General features: G+C 42.3%; 1 protein-coding gene across 1 annotated transcript in view; it reads right to left on the bottom strand.

Moving 5' to 3' along the window:
• Nucleotides 1-20,478, bottom strand: part of Polq (DNA polymerase theta) — a 77,474-nt gene that overhangs the window by 54,881 nt on the left and 2,115 nt on the right. Inside the window, exons 3-9 of the mRNA XM_075962340.1 lie at nucleotides 18,943-19,073; nucleotides 17,305-17,461; nucleotides 14,733-14,841; nucleotides 11,559-11,778; nucleotides 10,318-10,465; nucleotides 3,874-4,020; nucleotides 2,250-2,462 (exon numbers count right to left, since the gene is read on the bottom strand). Of these exons, the coding sequence (XP_075818455.1) occupies nucleotides 2,250-2,462; nucleotides 3,874-4,020; nucleotides 10,318-10,465; nucleotides 11,559-11,778; nucleotides 14,733-14,841; nucleotides 17,305-17,461; nucleotides 18,943-19,073 (1,125 nt within the window). The remainder of the gene's footprint in view (nucleotides 1-2,249; nucleotides 2,463-3,873; nucleotides 4,021-10,317; nucleotides 10,466-11,558; nucleotides 11,779-14,732; nucleotides 14,842-17,304; nucleotides 17,462-18,942; nucleotides 19,074-20,478) is intronic.

Below are 20,478 nucleotides of genomic sequence, written 5' to 3'. Positions count from 1 at the left end.
AAAAGTATATGCTCAACTATGTTCACAGCAGCATTGTTTGTAATAGCCAGAACCTGGAAACAACCTAGATGTCCTTCAATGAAAGAATGGATGAAGAAAGTATGGAATATATACATATTAGAGTACTACTCAGCAGTAAAAAAACAAGGACTTCTTGAATTTTGCATGCAAATGGATGGAAATAGAAAACACTATCCTGAGTGAGGTAAGCCAGACCGAAAAAGAGGAACATGGGATGTACTCACTCATATTCGGTTTCTAGCCATAAATAAAGGACATTGAGCCTATAATTCGCGATCCTAGAGAAGCTAAATAAGAAGGTGAACCCTAAGAAAAACATATAGGCACCCTCCTGAATATTAACCTTCATCAGGCGATGAAAGGAGACAGAGACAGAGTCCCACATTGGAGCACCGGACTGAATTCTCAAGGTCCAAATCAGGAGCAGAAGGAGAGACAGCACGAGCAAGGAACTCAGGACCGCGAGGGGTGCACCCACACACTGAGACAATGGGGATGTTCTATAGGGAACTCACCAAGGCCAGCTGGCCTGGGTCTGAAAAAGCATGGGATAAAACCAGACTTGCTGAACATAGTGGACAATGAGGACTACTGAGAACTCAAGATCAATGGCAATGGGTTTTTGATCCTACTGCACGTACTGGCTTTGTGGGAGCCTAGGCAGTTTGGATGCTCACCTTACTAGACCTGGATGGAGGTGGGGGTTCCTTGGACTTCCCACAGGTCAGGGAACCCTGATTGCTCTTCCGGCTGATGAGGGAGGGGGACTAGGCGGTGGCGGGGAGGAGGCAGAAATCTTTAATAAATAAATAAATTAAAAAAATAAAAGAAAAAAGAAAGAAAAAGAAAACTCCAAGTAAACAAGACAAGAGGCTTGTAATCTCTGTTCTTGCACAGCAAGGGTTATTCCTGGAATGTGCTTTTGGGCCCCTCCCAGGCACAGTGGCAAGAAGTCAGTTTACTTCAGGTTGTCTATTACAACCGGCTAATGTCATTTGTCTATGTGCCTGTGTGCCTTGTCCTTTTGATTGCACACTTTGCTCAGATGACTTTTCTTAATCCGCAGCACAGTAAAAACGGGTTGATGCTCTGAATAAAGCTGACTACTGCAGAGACTTTAGAGTCCCTCGTTTTTAGACTCCATCTCCCAGGTCCCACCACCGTAAGAGCAGTAAACACTGACTACCATTTAGCAATTAGTCTTACACTGAATAATAAGATGTGAAGTAACTTTGGCTTCTTTTTTGGTATTTAATTCAAAAACTACTTCATTGCTTAAGTCAAAACTTTTGTTTGGATTTCTGACAAAAGCATCATTACTCGCTGGTGCAAGGCCAGAAGCTGTCCCAGTTCAGAGACTAAATGCAGTACTTCTTAGCTCTTGGCACCCTGTCTGACTTGAGATTAAACACTCTAAGGTCCACATGAGATGCTAGGGAGAGGGATCCATGGCTCAAGTGCTTACAGCGCAGGCATGAAGAACTGAGTTCATACCCAGCCCCCATAAAACCCAGGTGGTGGCTTGCATCTGTAGCCCCAGCACTGGTGAGGCAGAGACAAACAGAACCTGGGTGCTTGCTGGAAAAATGACAAACTCCAGGTTCAGTGAGATACTCTGTCTCAAAATTCAAGGTGGAAGAAGCCTGGACAATGCCTCAATGAGTGAGAAGACTTGTTCTTCCAGCTCAAAACTGCATATGACTCCAGTTCCAAGAGATCCAGTGGCCTCTTTTGTTCTCTGCAGGCAAGTGCACTCACATGTGCATACCCCATCAGACATGCACATATACATAAATCTATAAAATATTTGAAATAAGATGGAGAATGAAGAGAACATATCCAGTGTGGACTCTGCTCTACATATGCACAGCTGGGCATGGGCAAGGGCACCCACAGCCACATAGACCACACCTACTAAAAAAGAGGAAAAAGAAGCAGACATAGAAATTGAAATCATCTTCTAGCTAATAAAATCACAAATCTTGTTCTTTATATAATATTGAATCATTTTACTACATATAAAAGAAAAACCTTAATTCTCTACCAGAAGAAAACCAATAGCTAACAAATGAAAATCATATTCACTATAAATATTAAATAACCCAAGAGGAGGACATTAGTGCACTGCACAATAAATAAATATATCACAATAAGAAATAGCCAGGTACTAGTCAGCTTCCAAGTAGACTGTCTGTCCGCAATGTCCTGACAACTATATCCAAACTCACCCATTGTGTCTACACCTTTCCTGCCAGCGCGGCCAACCATCTGCTTGTAGGTGAGGATATCTAAAGGCTGGCCACCGAAAACTGGAGTGCGAATAATCACCCGGCGGGCAGGAAGATTCACTCCCGAAGAGAGAGTAGATGTTGCTGCCAAGACCCGAATAAGACCTTGGCGGAAGGCTCCTTCAATGATATCTCTCTCCTCAAACGTAAGACCTAAATAAAGTACAGATCACAAAACATATTACCACAGAAGCAATGTACTTGACTACGTATAAGCAGATTTGAGAGTCCACACAAGCCTTTAAAGATCTTTTAAACAATAGTTAAAATTATAAACAAACACATCATCAGTCTACCTATTTAAGAGTATAATCTTCCATCTTTACACATGTGTAGGCAGGTCAGCAACATTACATATGTTTTAGGTGGAACTGGTGGTTTCTCCTGAAACTACTTATCCTGCTGCTGTTAAAAGAAAACAGCAGCAGGTCAAGTGAGTGGGGCTGTGTTCCAATCCAATTTTAGTTATAAGAATGGACGGCAGGCTGAATTTAACTGCATACTACTGGTTAACAGCCCTGGGTTTTGTGTGTGCATATGTAAGTACACATATACATTTTTAAATTTATTTTAAAATTTTATTATGGTTATTTATTATTAAAATTATATATATATAATTTTATATATATATATATATATATATATATATATATATATATATATATAATGAAAGTTGAATAAAACTGAAAGGATTAAATTTCCAATCTTGAAAACATTTTTTTTTCTTCCCCATACCAGCATTTATTAGTCAACAATTTTCTCTGGAGCTCACAGATTTTCTTTAATGATCATATTTCATCTTTATAACAACCTCTGGCAAACTCGTTGAAGAAAACATTCCTATGATACAATCTTAACACACATGATCACAGATCAAGCACTTTACCCAGTGACTGTCACACACTGGAGATTCTGACAGCCCATCCATCGGATTTTTCACTTCTAGTCCTCTTCAATTCAATGACAATTTCTAAAACAAATTTAACTTTGCTGTGTCTGTGAGCCTATGTCAATTCTTGACGTAAGAGGAAACGAAGTAGCATCAAATTTGAGTAGAAATTATTACTCTAACATAAATTTTAAGGAAACAACATATAGACAAGTAAGACTTTTAGAATTTGCTTTCCCAGTGGTTAGAAAAAAATTGATTATCTGATGTAGTTGTACAATTAAGACAAGTAAGCTTAAAATTTTTGCTTTACTCTGGTTTGACTAATCCACTGTTTCTTAAAATGAAATATACAAATATTAAATTGATTAACAAGAAATAAATTCACATAAACACAAAAATGAAGAAATTATAAAAGTCTGGTGAGGTTTTTTAATTTTTTCTTTTTATTATTTTATGTGCTTGTGTGTGAACCCATATGCACATTATGTATGTACAGGAGCCCAAAGACTAGAAGAGGGCCTATCAGATCGCCTGGAAGAGGACATACAAGTAGTTCACAACATGAGTCTTGGGAATTAAACTCAGATCCTCTGCAGGAGTAACAAGAGCTCTTGATCAGAGCTCCAGCCTGTGCTGAGAACATCTTAACACAAGAAGATGAACCAGGAATACCTGCATGATGAAACGCTACCCCCCATGGCACAGTGTTCTTCAGTACAGAGTCGAGTCCTGAAGGCGAACGCTTTAGATGATCCATCACTTCCAGAAGGCTCTTGTGCTCTAGATTCACGGGTGGAAATTCAGATGGTTTTACTAATCCTGTCAAACATACACACACAAATAAATAAATAAATCACCAACTGTACAAGTTTCTTTGCTTCATTGGTCAAGTGATGACAGAAATAAATATAAGGTTCAGAAACTGCCACATACTACCCACTATGCCACAACCGTGGTCTTTTAAAGCCACTGACCCAGAACACTATGATACAAACAAGACAGGGTTGCAAAGCTTCAGAAACAGTTCTAAGAATGTATCCCAAGGTTAGGAAGATCAGCTTTTCAAAGGAGGGGATCAAAGGGATCCTGCTGGAGAAAGGACAGATCACCACGGGTTACGGTTTGAATAAAAATGCTCCCTGCAGGCTCATGGTTTAATACCTATCGTCAGATGGTGGCAGTGTTAGGAGGTTGTGGAGTTTTTGTAGGTGAGGCCTGGCTGAGAGCGTGGGCCACTGGAGGTATACCTTTAAGAGTAAAGCCCACCTGTGGTTTTAGCCCTTGCCATCTGCTTCCTGTCTGCTTCCACAAGGGAGGAGCCTGACTCACTTGCTTCTGCTTCCATGCACTCTCCCACACTTGGACCCTGTGTAACCACGAACCAAAACAAACCTCCCCTTTCTTTCTTTTTTTTTTTTTACTTTATTTTATTTTTTATTTATTTATTTTTTTTTTTTTTTGGTTTTTCGAGACAGGGTTTCTCTGTGGCTTTGGAGCCTGTCCTGGAACTAGCTCTTATAGACCAGTCTGGCCTTGAACTCAGAGATCCGCCTGCCTCTGCCTCCCGAGTGCTGGGATTAAAGATGTGCGCCACCACCGCCTGGCATCTTCCCTTCCTTAAGTTGCTTCTGTCACAGTGACAACACACAAGCAAAGTCCAAACGTCAGAGTCCTTGTTCAAGACGTGTCCCGCCAACCAGCACAACAGCTCTCCCTGGAAACTGTCTGGTTCCTCTGCCACCAAGCTAACAGTCAAACATAGGTAACCAAGATGCAGCGGGCGGTGGTGGCACACGCCTTTAATCCCAGCACTCAGGAGGCAGAGGCAGGCAGATCTCTGTGAGTTCAAGGCCAGCCTGGTCTACAAGAGCTAGTTCCAGGACAGGCTCCAAAGCTACAGAAAAACCCTGCCTCAAGAAACAAACCAAAAAAAAAAAAAACCAACAAGATGAAATATGCCTTTTAGAGTTACTTTTAAACACAGAAAGTCTATCTTCTTAAAGAATTGCCCAGACTTCTAGATTCCTAAACTTACAAAGCTTCATTAAAAACCTATTTTAATATATATCTTATATTTTGTGTGTTTTTAATTTTTAGGCAAACTTTTCTTAAAATTCTGAGGATACACATAGGATTGCCTATGGTTTTTTCTACTAAAAACAATAAAAGTATAATAAGTTATCACTCAGCAGTATGTGTGTGTACATGCATGTGCTCATGTGTGTGAAGGTGAACATGTGTGCACATGCATGTAGAGATAAGAGAACAACTTCAAGTGCTATTCCTCAGGAATCTTCACGGCTCCATACTAGCCTGGAAGTTCTGAAGTAAGTCAGGCTCGAAGGCCAACAACACCTGTCTCCACCACTCACCCTATGTGGGATTACAAACATAACACTAAGCTTGGCTCACCATTTTAAAACATGGTTCTAGAGATCAAACTCATGTCTCTGTATTTGCAAGGCAAGCACTTTACAGCTAAGTGACCCTCCTCAGCCCAAAAGAGGTCATTTTAAGGTTAAAAAAATTGGTAAGAGAATTCCAAATTGCAAACTTCAGTATATAAAAAATGTGCTACTCTCTTTTCATGGAGAAAATAAACAGAACAGATGAGGCTCCAATCCAAACACTGCACTTAGGAACCACTACTCCAAATCACAATAACAAAACCTAATAGAACACGATGAAGACTCCAGTCCTTCAGGAGTAAGCTGCCATAGAACGATGTAAGCATATATTTTAGCCTGGTACAGACAGCACCAGGGAAGATGGGCCTGGATGGGATGCTGCATTGACAATTAGCCACATTACCTATGAAGAGGACAAAAAGGGATTAGAGCGACAAAAGCAGCCTTGCCAAGAATACCTAGATGACACACAGTGACAGTGACAGAGCAGGAACACACTTTGCTATGTCATCCCCAGTACCACATCCACACAGCAGGATGGAGCCTTCTACTGTCATCCCCAGTACCACATCCACACAGCAGGATGGAGCCTTCTACTGTCATCCAGTACCACATCCACACAGCAGGATGGAGCCTTCTACTGTCATCCCCAGTACCACATCCACACAGCAGGATGGAGCCTTCTACTGTCATCCCCAGGACTGCATCCACACAGCAGGATGGAGCCTTCTACTGTCATCCCCAGTACCACCGTCCACACAGCAGGATGGAGCCTTCTACTGTCATCCCCAGTACCACATCCACACAGCAGGATGGAGCCTTCTACTGTCATCCCCAGTACCACATCCACACAGCAGGATGGAGCCTTCTACTGTCATCCCCAGTACCACATCCATACAGCAGGATGGAGCCTTCTACTGTCATCCCCAGTACCACATCCACACAGCAGGATGGAGCCTTCTACTGTCATCCCCAGTACCACATCCACACAGCAGGATGGAGCCTTCTACTGTCATCCCCAGTACCACATCCACACAGCAGGATGGAGCCTTCTACTGTCATCCCCAGTACTACATCCATACAGCAGGATGGAGCCTTCTGCTGTCATCCCCAGTACTGCATCCACACAGCAGGATGGAGCCTTCTACTGTCATCCCCAGTACTGCATCCACACAGCAGGATGGAGCCTTCTGCTGTCATCCCCAGTACTGCATCCACACAGCAGGATGGAGCCTTCTACTGTCATCCCCAGTACCACATCCACACAGCAGGATGGAGCCTTCTACTGTCATCCCCAGTACCACATCCACACAGCAGGATGGAGCCTTCTACTGTCATCCTCAGTACCATATCCACACAGCAGGATGGAGCCTTCTACTGTCATCCCCAGTACCACCGTCCACACAGCAGGATGGAGCCTTCTACTGTCATCCCCAGGACTGCATCCACACAGCAGGATGGAGCCTTCTACTTTCATCCCCAGTACCACATCCACACAGCAGGATGGAGCCTTCTACTGTCATCCCCAGTACCACATCCACACAGCAGGATGGAGCCTTCTACTGTCATCCCCAGTACTGCATCCACACAGCAGGATGGAGCCTTCTACTGTCATCCCCAGTACCACATCCACACAGCAGGATGGAGCCTTCTACTGTCATCCCCAGTACCACATCCACACAGCAGGATGGAGCCTTCTACTGTCATCCCCAGTACTGCATCCACACAGCAGGATGGAGCCTTCTACTGTCATCCCCAGTACCACATCCACACAGCAAGGATGGAGCCTTCTACTGTCATCCCCAGTACCACATCCATACAGCAGGATGGAGCCTTCTACTGTCATCCCCAGTACCACATCCACACAGCAGGATGGAGCCTTCTACTGTCATCCCCAGTACCACCGTCCACACAGCAGGATGGAGCCTTCTACTGTCATCCCCAGTACCACATCCACACAGCAGGATGGAGCCTTCTACTGTCATCCCCAGTACCACATCCACACAGCAGGATGGAGCCTTCTACTGTCATCCCCAGTACCACATCCATACAGCAGGATGGAGCCTTCTACTGTCATCCCCAGTACCACATCCACACAGCAGGATGGAGCCTTCTACTGTCATCCCCAGTACCACATCCACACAGCAGGATGGAGCCTTCTACTGTCATCCCCAGTACCATCGTCCACACAGCAGGATGGAGCCTTCTACTGTCATCCCCAGTACCACATCCACACAGCAGGATGGAGCCTTCTACTGTCATCCCCAGTACCACATCCACACAGCAGGATGGAGCCTTCTACTGTCATCCCCAGTACCATCGTCCACACAGCAGGATGGAGCCTTCTACTGTCATCCCCAGTACCACATCCACACAGCAGGATGGAGCCTTCTACTGTCATCCCCAGTACCACATCCACACAGCAGGATGGAGCCTTCTACTGTCATCCCCAGTACCACATCCATACAGCAGGATGGAGCCTTCTACTGTCATCCCCAGTACCACATCCACACAGCAGGATGGAGCCTTCTACTGTCATCCCCAGTACCACATCCACACAGCAGGATGGAGCCTTCTACTGTCATCCCCAGTACCATCGTCCACACAGCAGGATGGAGCCTTCTACTGTCATCCCCAGTACCACATCCACACAGCAGGATGGAGCCTTCTACTGTCATCCCCAGTACTGCATCCATACAGCAGGATGGAGCCTTCTACTGTCATCCCCAGTACTGCATCCACACAGCAGGATGGAGCCTTCTACTGTCATCCCCAGTACCACATCCACACAGCAGGATGGAGCCTTCTACTGTCATCCCCAGTACCACATCCATACAGCAGGATGGAGCCTTCTACTGTCATCCCCAGTACCACATCCACACAGCAGGATGGAGCCTTCTACTGTCATCCCCAGTACCACATCCATACAGCAGGATGGAGCCTTCTACTGTCATCCCCAGTACTGCATCCATACAGCAGGATGGAGCCTTCTACTGTCATCCAGTACCACATCCACACAGCAGGATGGAGCCTTCTACTGTCATCCCCAGTACCACATCCATACAGCAGGATGGAGCCTTCTACTGTCATCCCCAGTACCACATCCACACAGCAGGATGGAGCCTTCTACTGTCATCCCCAGTACCACATCCATACAGCAGGATGGAGCCTTCTACTGTCATCCCCAGTACTGCATCCATACAGCAGGATGGAGCCTTCTACTGTCATCCAGTACCACATCCACACAGCAGGATGGAGCCTTCTACTGTCATCCCCAGTACCACATCCACACAGCAGGATGGAGCCTTCTACTGTCATCCCCAGTACTGCATCCATACAGCAGGATGGAGCCTTCTACTGTCTTCCCCAGTACCACATCCACACAGCAGGATGGAGCCTTCTACTGTCATCCCCAGTACCACATCCATACAGCAGGATGGAGCCTTCTACTGTCATCCCCAGTACTGCATCCATACAGCAGGATGGAGCCTTCTACTGTCATCCCCAGTACCATATCCACACAGCAGGATGGAGCCTTCTACTGTCATCCCCAGTACCACATCCACACAGCAGGATGGAGCCTTCTACTGTCATCCCCAGTACTGCATCCACACAGCAGGATGGAGCCTTCTACTGTCATCCCCAGTACTGCATCCACACAGCAGGATGGAGCCTTCTACTGTCATCCCCAGTACAGCATCCACACAGCAGGATGGAGCCTTCTACTGTCATCCCCAGTACCACATCCACACAGCAGGATGGAGCCTTCTACTGTCATCCCCAGTACCACCGTCCACACAGCAGGATGGAGCCTTCTACTGTCATCCCCAGTACCACATCCATACAGCAGGATGGAGCCTTCTACTGTCATCCCCAGTACCACATCCACACAGCAGGATGGAGCCTTCTACTGTCATCCCCAGTACCACATCCATACAGCAGGATGGAGCCTTCTACTGTCATCCCAGTACCACATCCATACAGCAGGATGGAGCCTTCTACTGTCATCCCCAGTACCACATCCATACAGCAGGATGGAGCCTTCTACTGTCATCCCAGTACTACGTCCACACAGCAGGATGGAGCCTTCTACTGTCATCCCCAGTACCACATCCACACAGCAGGATGGAGCCTTCTACTGTCATCCCCAGTACCACATCCACACAGCAGGATGGAGCCTTCTACTGTCATCCCCAGTACTGCATCCACACAGCAGGATGGAGCCTTCTACTGTCATCCCCAGTACCACATCCACACAGCAGGATGGAGCCTTCTACTGTCATCCCCAGTACTGCATCCACACAGCAGGATGGAGCCTTCTACTGTCATCCCCAGTACCACATCCATACAGCAGGATGGAGCCTTCTACTGTCATCCCCAGTACTGCATCCATACAGCAGGATGGAGCCTTCTACTGTCATCCCCAGTACCACATCCACACAGCAGGATGGAGCCTTCTACTGTCATCCCCAGTACCACATCCACACAGCAGGATGGAGCCTTCTACTGTCATCCCCAGTACCATATCCACACAGCAGGATGGAGCCTTCTACTGTCATCCCCAGTACTGCATCCACACAGCAGGATGGAGCCTTCTACTGTCATCCCCAGTACCACATCCATACAGCAGGATGGAGCCTTCTACTGTCATCCCCAGTACTGCATCCACACAGCAAGGATGGAGGCTGCATTTTCACCTGTCACTTACCCTCAGGCTGATGGTGCAGATTATAAAACTCTCGGGCAATGATATCTGCTACCTTCTCACACCACTTTTTTGATGGACAGAAGAGTAATACTGAATGGTTATCACGAACAGTCTCATAACATAAACTAACAATGTGATCTTCATCTCCCTAAAAAAGAAAGAGAAATAGCTACATCAGTCATACATACCTTCAGAACATCTTCACATTGAATCAAAATTCTACATTTTGATCCATTAAAAAGATTTTTTTAACTCAAAGGCAGAATAAAAATCATTTACAATAAAAACAAACTTCATTAATGATGATGGTAAAAAGAAAACATGTTCTATGTATTCAACTCATGTTTATGAAGTCCTAAACTCGGGTATTAGAGATACAGTGGTGGCTACACATAGCCCTAATTGGCAACGGGTTTGTTCACAGTCTCACTGAGAAACACGGGAAGGAACTCAACCGCCACATGATGTGCTGGAGAAGAAATATTTGCAATGTTTTAGACTCATAGATTTGAAAAGACCTAAAGGAGGTTCTCTGAGAAAATGGGTAAGCTCAGACGTGAAGGAGGAGATGCACTATCTCAGTGGCAAGTACATATTTCAAGCACAGCAAAGAGTCTGTGTGAATGCCTATGGAAGCCCCTCCATGCTGGGATGTACATCAAAGTGTGCAGAGGTATCAGGGAGTAACTTGCATATCAAGGACTTTACAAGTGCCACACACACACACACAATCATATTGTATTCTTACCAAAACCAAGTATTATACCCTACCTTATAGATAAAGATAGAAGGGTCAGAGATTTTTCATGACTGAAATAATAGTACCTCAGCCATTTTGTGTAACTCTCTTCAGTGTCAGAGAAAGGTTTATCTGGCTCTTGAAACAATAATCTTCTCATTCGTACACTTACTATACAGATCTACATTCAATAAATGTCAGTGTTCCACCTGAGTGTTTAAAGTAAATTAAACCATAGCAAAATCTCACTGACTAGAAAAAAAGCGACTTCCATTATATACCAGGAAATGATGGTCATTTAAATTAAAAGCATGCTACATTCTCCTTCTCACAATTCTCATCAAGTGATTTAAGGTAAAACTGAATAGCTTAATATCAATTCCAACAAATACATAATATACATTCAGTTACTATGCAACCTCTAATTATACAATTAAAATTGTTAACAACTTGTAGAAAACTCGAAGGCACTGGCAGTGGAGATGTAAGAGCAGTGACTCACCTTCACTTGGAGTAGGGGCTGAAATTCTCTCACAAGCTTCATTGACGAGTCATATATGGAATCTCCTATTTTTATTGATTCCAAAAGTGGAACTGGGCGAAAGTCAGTACGGTAGAGTTCGGCATTCAGCCAGGAAGCTACGAGCTGCAGATTAGGAAGAGTAGCACTCATGCCCACAATCTGCACAGCATTGGACAGAGCACTGCCTGCGTCTGCCTGGCTGGAAAGACCAAAAAAAAAAAAAGTACATTAGGAAATATGCAGAAAATAACTCATACTACTGCTAACGATATTCTTGTCATGGCCTTGGTGCACAAATGCAGACATTTCTTTGGATAAAATTACTAGCTCACAGATTACTGGCCAGATATTCAAATTTAATGAATGACACAAAACTGATTTCCAGGAAGACTGTACCAAAGTAGCACTTCCTCAATCTGTGTGTTCTGCTGTCCCACAATCTTGTCACCATCTGACAATCATTTTAACAATAAACACTATGGAGACACTATAGCAATACTTAAGAAGCAATTTCTCAGATGATTAACAATGCTTTGTGCCATTTCATATGGGCAGACCATTTGGAACCTCTCTTGCAAATGCCTGCTTAAGCCTCTCACTAAGACACTGGGATGTGTTTCTTAGTCAGTTGTAACATTTTTTTACATGTTTGACACAAAATTTAGTCTGCAGTGTATTTATTTAATTTTCAAACTTATAGGCATTTTCTAGTTATGTTTCCCTTATATATACTAGAGATTAGTATGTAGCACAGTATACAGAAAACCAAGCCATCAGACAATAAAGATATGTAATAGTGTAAGAAAAAAAGGGGGCTTTCAAAAAGTAAAAACAATCATAATATACAATAGCTGAGTTAACAAGGCCATATCACTGTAACACTGAAAAATGATCAAAACAAAATTAGAATCCTATCTGGGAGAATGGGAAGATGGTGGGGTGAGTGGATTTAAAAAAAAAAAACTGAAGAGGATGGAAGGAAACTGGGTATAGGAGAGTAGAAAATATAAAAGAAAAAAATCTTAATTTCCCATAGAAAGAAATCAATATACAAAAATTTTACAAATATCAATTCAAAATGGATCAACAACCTCAATTTGAAACCTAAAACAAATTTTAATCCCAGCACTCAGGAGGCAAAGGCAGATGAATCTCTGTAAATTCAAGGACAACTTGGTCTACATCGAGATCCAGGCCAGCCAAGGCTACATAGTGAGACCCTGTCTCAAACAAAACAAATAAAAAAAAGATTTTTGCCTTTCCAAATGTCTTGAAAGATATCCTCTATGTTTTCTTCTGTAGATTTCAGAGATTCAGGGGGTTTTTTTTGGATTTTTCGAGACAGGGTTTCTCTGTAGTTTTTGGTTCCTGTCCTGGAACTAGCTCTTGTAGATCAGGCTGGTCTCGAACTCACAGAGATCCACCTGCCTCTGCTTCCCGAGTGCTGGGATTAAAGGCGTGCGCCACCACCGCCCAGCTAGAGATTCAGGTTTTTGTTTTGTTTTGTTTTTAAGACACAGTCTTTAAAATGTAGACCAGGAAGGCCTCAACTCAAAGACCCTGTCTCTGCCAAGTCCTGAGACTAAAGGTTTGTGTATGGGCTTTCTGAATAACACATCAACAGCACACAGAAACTGACCCAAGTATCACAGGTGGGGCCACATGACACTGAAGTTCCTATGCGGCAAAGAAACAGAGCGCACAACCCACAGAGTGGGAGAAACCCTTCACCAGCTACACTGCAGACAAGGGGCTGACATCCAGAGTTTACAAAGAACTGCAGAAACTGGACACCAAGGAAGTAAAACTACCAATCAACACCAACAATAGGCAAATGAATGATAGTTTTTAAAAAAACGTAAATGGTCAATAACTATTTTTTAAGTATTCAATTTCCCTAACCATCAAAGAAATGCAAATTAAAACTACTTTGAGAAAGCACCTCACCCCACTCAGAATAGCTATCATCAACAAATCTGACAGCAAGTACAGGAGACCCAACCAATGTTGGAGAGGATTCACTATTAGTGGAGGTGCGGCCATTGTGGAAATCAGTTCAAAAATTTCTCCAAAAGTTAAAAATAAAACTCCTTATGATCCCTCTATTTCACCCCTGGGCATACACCAAGAGAACTCCATAACCCTACCATAGAGACCAGAACCCCCAAGTGTATTGATGCTTTATTCACAATATAAAGAATGGGATCAACAGATGAATGCATAATGAGAACTTGATGTACACACGAATACTATTCAGCTCTAAAAAAAAAAAAGGGCAAGGTCACACAATCTCAAAAAAAGAAACTTACATTCTCTTTCACATACATAATCTAGCCAAAATATGTATGTATATATGTATGTGTGATAACAAATGCAAACACAGACACAGAATAATATGTAGAAAAGCAAACCAGTGGTGCAGTGGCGCACGCCTTTAATCCCAGCACTCGCTAGGCAGAGGCAGGCGGTTCTCTGTGAGTTCAAGGCCAGCCTGGTCTACAAGAGCTAGTTCCAGGACAGGAACCAAAAGCTACGGAGAAACCCTATCTCGAAAATAAAAAAAAAGAAAAAGAAAAAGAAAAAAGAAAAGCAAACCAGAAAGGCCATCTATTAATAGATTAGGAAGGACTGAGTGCAGGTAATGGACACAAGTTTTGAGAAAGAACATAAAGCTCATTGTTTTCCTAGTTCTAATTCTATCACGGAGTTGTCATTTTGGTCAAAATGAGTGGTCAGAAACATTTAAATGCTTGAAAGTAGTCTTACACCAGTTAAGTACTTCTTTTAGAGCAGTGGTTCTCAACCTTCCTAACACTGTGGTCTTTAATACAGCTCCTCATGTTGTGATGACTGCCAACCATAAAATTATTTTCGTTACTTTTATAACTGTAATTTTGCTACTATATGAATCTAAAGTGAATATCTGTGTTTTCTGGTGATCTTAATCAACCCCTGTGAAAGAGTCATTCACCCCCAATGGGGTCACAACCCACAAGTTGAGAACCAGTTTTAGAACAAAAGCAAACTACTATTCCATGAGTTTGTGTAAATAAAAAAGGTACTACACTACTATAAATCTTACTTTTTCACTTTTATAGATTCTTTTTCAACATTTTTTCAAATACCAGAAAAGCAGTCATTTCAGGTACTTACCACGATACTGATTTCCGAGCAACAAAGCAAATCTTGGTCAGTAAAAGTTCCAGAAGATATCCTCGGTGAGAGTCCCCCAGCATGTGTAACTCATCCACAACCACCATTCCTAGAAGGATTTTCCAGATTGACCTTTTACAAAACTGCACAGTTCTAAGCATTTTTGGACTCAGAAGCCCACATCTAATGGGCAAATAACAGTCACAATAAGATCCTGCAGGCAATGCTAAGTCCCAGCATGAAGGAAAGGCCAGCTTCTGTGGAACTGCCAATTCTCTTCCAAGATGTTTCAGGATCTTAAGCAATCTATTCTATATATGATATATATTCTAACTACAGAAAGTCAGTGATTAGCTTACTCGGGGCTAACAAAACCACCAAACCCAGTATCTTAGTCTTCTTTCTATTGCTATGATAAATGCCATGACCAAAAGCCAGTTAGGGGAGAAAGGGTCTATTTGGCTTACACTTCCTGATCACAGCCCGTCATTGGAGGAGGCCAGGCAGGAACTCAAGGCAAGAACCAAAAAGCAGGAACTGGAGCAGAGACCACAGAGGAGTGCTGCTTCCAGGCATGCTCTGTTGGCTTTTTTATACATCCAAGGACTACCTGCTTAGGGATAGCACTGCTCACCCTGAGCTGGGCTCTTTCATATCAATTATCAGTTAAGAAAACACCCTTACAGGCTGACCGTCATACCAGTGTGAGAGGAGAATTTCCTCAATTGAGATTCCCTATTCCCAGATATGTGAAAATGCCAAGAACCTACATTGTTTGGGTACCTCTGAGGGCTCCGAATTGTAACTTATAAGGAAGTATGGCATACCTGCCAATGAGACTTTTTGCTTAAGAGCCCATGGTTTCCTATCTGCTTATTCTGAGTTTAACTTTTCCTTGATCTTCTGAAATCTTAAGGTGCCTTGTTAGGTTACTTCAAATCGCTCTGGTTTCTTTCTTTCTTTCTTCTTCTTCTTCTTCTTCTTCTTCTTCTTCTTCTTCTTCTTCTTCTTCTTCTTCTTCTTCTTCTTCTTCTTTTTAAGGATTGTGTTTATTTTTTTATTATTATTCTCTCATAGATTACTTGCCAACTGCAATTTTACCTCCCCCTAGCCTCTCTCCCCCATCTTCCCTTTCCCCCAGATCCAACCCCAACTCAGCAAAAGCAGGCCTCCCAGGGACATCAATCAAACGCGGCATAACAAGCTACAGTAAGACCAGCCCATCACATCAAGATTGGATGAGGCAACCCAGGAGGAAGAACAGGGTCCACAAGCAGGCAAGAGTCAGAGACGTTTTTAATGTAGGCATTTATAGCTATAAACTTCTTTCTTAAAATACCTGTATTGTATACCAGTGAGCCAGGGTTGGGGCTCAGACTGTTCTCTACTTTTCTTGTCACTTCGTTTCCCTTCTTTCTGGCCTAAGATTACAGTCTCCCTTATTACTCTGACTCTTTCACAATCACATGAAGAAGCACCTGACCTGTTAATCCTGGAAGTCTTGATGCTTTATAAAATCATTGTTTCATAAGAACCTTTAAATTCCCTAATGACATAAGAAGAAATGTCCTTGTCTGTAAGCTATCTCCAATTCCTATTTTATGATATGCTCTATCAACACACTTTCATTCTTCTAAGAGAATTTATTCTGCTTAGAGTGCAAAGCAAAATCCTCAATATAGTTAAAACCACTGAGGTCACAAGTTATAAGAAAATTTTGATATAAAGTGACTGGGAGCATCAGAAGACAGTCTTACCAGGCCCTTCTAATCACTGATCTCTGCCCCATTTCTCTCCTACCACAACTGTGCTGTAGCTCACTGGGTTCTCAGTGAGCAAACAGACTCAACTGCTTCTACTGCTACTATGGTAGTTTTCTTGCTGCTACCTCTGTACAGTGACCTTTCCTTCACGGTAGGAGAAAGGTATTATTAAGACAAAAAATCTTCAGTGTATCAAGCACAAAACCAGTTTATGTGACTATCATTTCCTTATTGAATGGTAGCTTCTGATCCAGTCCTAATCTAGATACCATAGTACCAAATTATGATAATGAACACATAAAGTTACTAGTTTTAAAGATGGTAGGGACAACCCCAGCACGCTTCCTTCTCTCCAGGCAAAGTTGAAACAAGAAAGTACAATGAGGAAAAACAGAGGTTCAAGGATATCCTGTCTTTTATAAAGTTCAAAAATGCAAGATAGGAGCCAGTGAGATGGCCCAATGGGTAAAGCTTACTGCCAAGCAGATAACCTGAGTTCAATATCCAGACCCGCATCCGAAAGAACCAATGCCCACAAGCTGTCTTCTGACCTCCTGCTATGTGTCATGCCACAAAGACACTCAAATTCATAAAAATAAATAAATGTGAAAATAAATTCTAATTCAAGATAGTAAAATCAATAACAGAAAGACATAAAACATGAAGCTCCCAACATTACTTCTGCAATTCTTGCCTCCAAGAACAGATGACAGGAAATAAACATACAGGTCATACAGGAATCACAGTTTCACTTTATTCTATCAGAAACAGCAGCAGGAAACACTTGTTTAGTTGTATAACTTTCTTACCTAACAGATCCATCTTATTTTCCTCAATGAGGCGATTGATCAGCCCATTGGCCCTCTCAATAGTGCAAACAGCGATGTCCACGGAGGAGAAACGCCTAGAAGGTGAGGTACTGCCCATGTAGCCATCTACTTTTATCCCTACTTCCTGAAACAGACTCTAAATTAAGCAAAAAGAAATAATCAGATGAAAACTTAGATTTTAATGAGTTACAGGTGGGTTCTACCCCAGAACATAGACAAAGTATTTAAAGATGGTTGTTTCTAGTCAAAACCCAATGGTTTTAATAATCACATACTAAAAATTGAATCATATACTAAAATATGTTTAGAGTTAACAAACCTCAGCACAGATATTTCTGTTAAAAAGAGTGAAATAAATATTTTAATAGTCTAAGTTCTAGCAGCTATTATAGAAATTAAAATTGGAACACTGAAGTTCTAGATGTTTAATTCAATAGCAAAAAGTAGTTAATTTTTAACACTAATATGTTCTAAAGAACAAATGTATACTTTACAAGGAAAATATTCTTATCCTACTAAAGATTAGTTTTTCATATGATGGAAGAAAAGTTTTCAAAAGTTAAATTCAGTGGGATTGGTAATAACTTTTTTGGTTTAACTTTTAACTAACATACCTTCTCAATAAAAGGAATCCTTTCATCATTTTGTTACTTTGGGTCTAAGTTGAGAAGAGGTTACTGAGTAGGACCAACTTTGTTGGCTATTTGGCCTCTGAAATAACCGTTAAAAAGATTTGTAAAACCACAGAACTTTACAGATGTTCATTTAATCAATTTTCTCAGTAAGTCTGAGCTTATTGAGTTATAATACTAAGAGTGAGCAGCCTCAGTTTACAAATAAAAACCACAAGGTCCTGCAGGTTGTGTGCCTGGCAACACAGGACTGAAATCCAGACTCCTGACCATCTTTACAGAGATTTCTATTCTGGCAGCACACTACTTCACTGGAGAAACCACAACTGTCAGGTTTTTCTATCTAATGGGCACTATATTTGTAAAAATGCCTTAAAACCTATGGACCATCGCATCAGCAGAGACTATGACCTACTCAACAATCAGAGGTCTGACTGCCAGCTTGGAGCAACCCCTTTAAGAATAGAATCTTCCCTCCAGTCCCTGCGTTTTCTCAGTGGTCCTCAGCTGGGGTGGCTAGGCTTCCTTAAACACGCTGTTTCTTTGCAATTACGTGCTATTCTTTACTTCCTATAAAAAGCTTATCATTTTTTTACAGTATTCCCCAACCTACCCTTTTAATTTGATGTCCCTTTCTACTTTACGCAATAATAATTTTTAAATTTCTCTCTTTGGGGTTTGTTTTGTTAGTAATACTGAGCTATACTGTTCCCAGGCCTCTTTTTACTTTTTGATACAGGGTTTTACTAAGTTGCGCAGGTAATCTTCCCACCTAAGACTCTCAAGCAGATCCAATCCCACACCTGTGCCACCAGGCCCAGCTGTTCTGCTAAAGTATTAAGACATTTAACGGTCAGCTTTTAAGCTACATACATGTGATAAAATAAACTTCGTTTTCCATTTGATTTTACACCTCCTTCAAATGAGTAAAGCCAATGCTACCAATGATGAACCTTTCACTACTTCAAACAGCAGAAACCCTTACCTGGAGGTAGCATTTCTTCTCTTTAGCCACAGACACAAAGGGCAGAATAAATAAAGCTTTCTTCCGCATTTCCAAAACCCGCTTCAAAATAAGTAACTCTGCCACAAGAGTCTTCCCGGCACTTGTAGGAGCTAAAATGTGATTATTCCACATAATTATGACAAACATTTAGTACACTGCACTAATAAATGTTGTAAGCCATAATCGGTATTACAGACTCTAGGATTAATACATCATTAAAGACTCAATCTGAAACCCATGCCCTTGCCTCTACACTAGGTTTCCAAATAGTCTCAGAGTAAACAGAGAGGGTTTTAAGTCTTTGTACTACAAATTAATGATGACTATCACCGAGTACCGCATTAATTCTATGTTTCTTTAAGAATTGACTGAATAGGTAAAATCCCCACTATGCATCTGTAAGATAATACAAGAGACAGAAATTGGGAGGACTTATAGGGAAGCTTCTAGAAAGGAAAGAAACTTATGGGGAGAGAAAAGGATGCCAAGCATCGGAAACATCATGTGCAGAGACCTGAAGGAGAGCCTGGAATGTTCTGATGACAGAGATTTCACGAGTCTAGAGTACGAAATCCTTCAAGGGAGAGAAAATAAAGAGATAAAACAAAAACAAACCACCACTGGTTGTAACTGGGGCTGGAGAGATGGCATAGCAGTTAAGAGAGTGTGCTGTTCTTAGAGAGGGCGTGAGTTCAATTTGCAGCACCCAACCAGAGTGGAATTCCAGCAGCCATAACAGACAGCTCACAACTGCCTGTAACTCCTGCTCCAGAGGATCTGACATCCTCTCTGGTCTCTGTGGGTACTGCACTTTCAGTCCGTACCCACACATGGACACATATACACATAATTTAAAGTCTTTTAACTGTTTAAATGCTACACAAAGAAGACTGTTACAATCCCGCCATCTAAGGGTTTTTTTTTTAATCTATCCTGAAAGCAATTCAAAATGACTAACATATTCTTAAAAACAGTGGAAATGGCTGGGTGGTGGTGGTGCACGCCTTTAATCCCAGCACTCTGTGAGTTCAAGGCCAGCTTGGTCTATAAGAGCTAGTTCCAGGACAGGCTCCAAAGCCACAGAGAAACCCTGTCTCGAAAAGAAAAACAAAACAAAAAACAAAAAAACACTGAAAGGCTAGTATTTATAGTGAGCACCTGGGCTGCAGAAGCAGGGTACAACAACAGAAAAAGATAACAAGGATATTGACAAATCTAGAAGGAAGACAGTGAGATACACCAGGCAATGGATCCAAGAACAGAAAAGTCCACAGATCCAACATACATCTTGGGCAGACATGTCTTTATAACTGTGAGTTGCTGACCAGTTCAGAAACTGATATGACCAGACCACACCACCACATAAACCAACGAACATTACTGTGCATTTAGAAGGACTTTCTGGGTGCCCAACAGTTCTAAGTTTGTATACTTAGGAAACAATTTAACTCTCAGCACTGCAAAGTCAGCTAGCCTCCCCTGTCTCCTCCTCTCCCTCCATTTGAAAATTCATAC

The sequence above is a fragment of the Microtus pennsylvanicus genome, chromosome 1, assembly GCF_037038515.1.
Source record: "Microtus pennsylvanicus isolate mMicPen1 chromosome 1, mMicPen1.hap1, whole genome shotgun sequence".
NCBI lineage: Eukaryota > Metazoa > Chordata > Mammalia > Rodentia > Cricetidae > Microtus > Microtus pennsylvanicus.
This window is presented reverse-complemented; position numbering and strand designations above follow the sequence as displayed.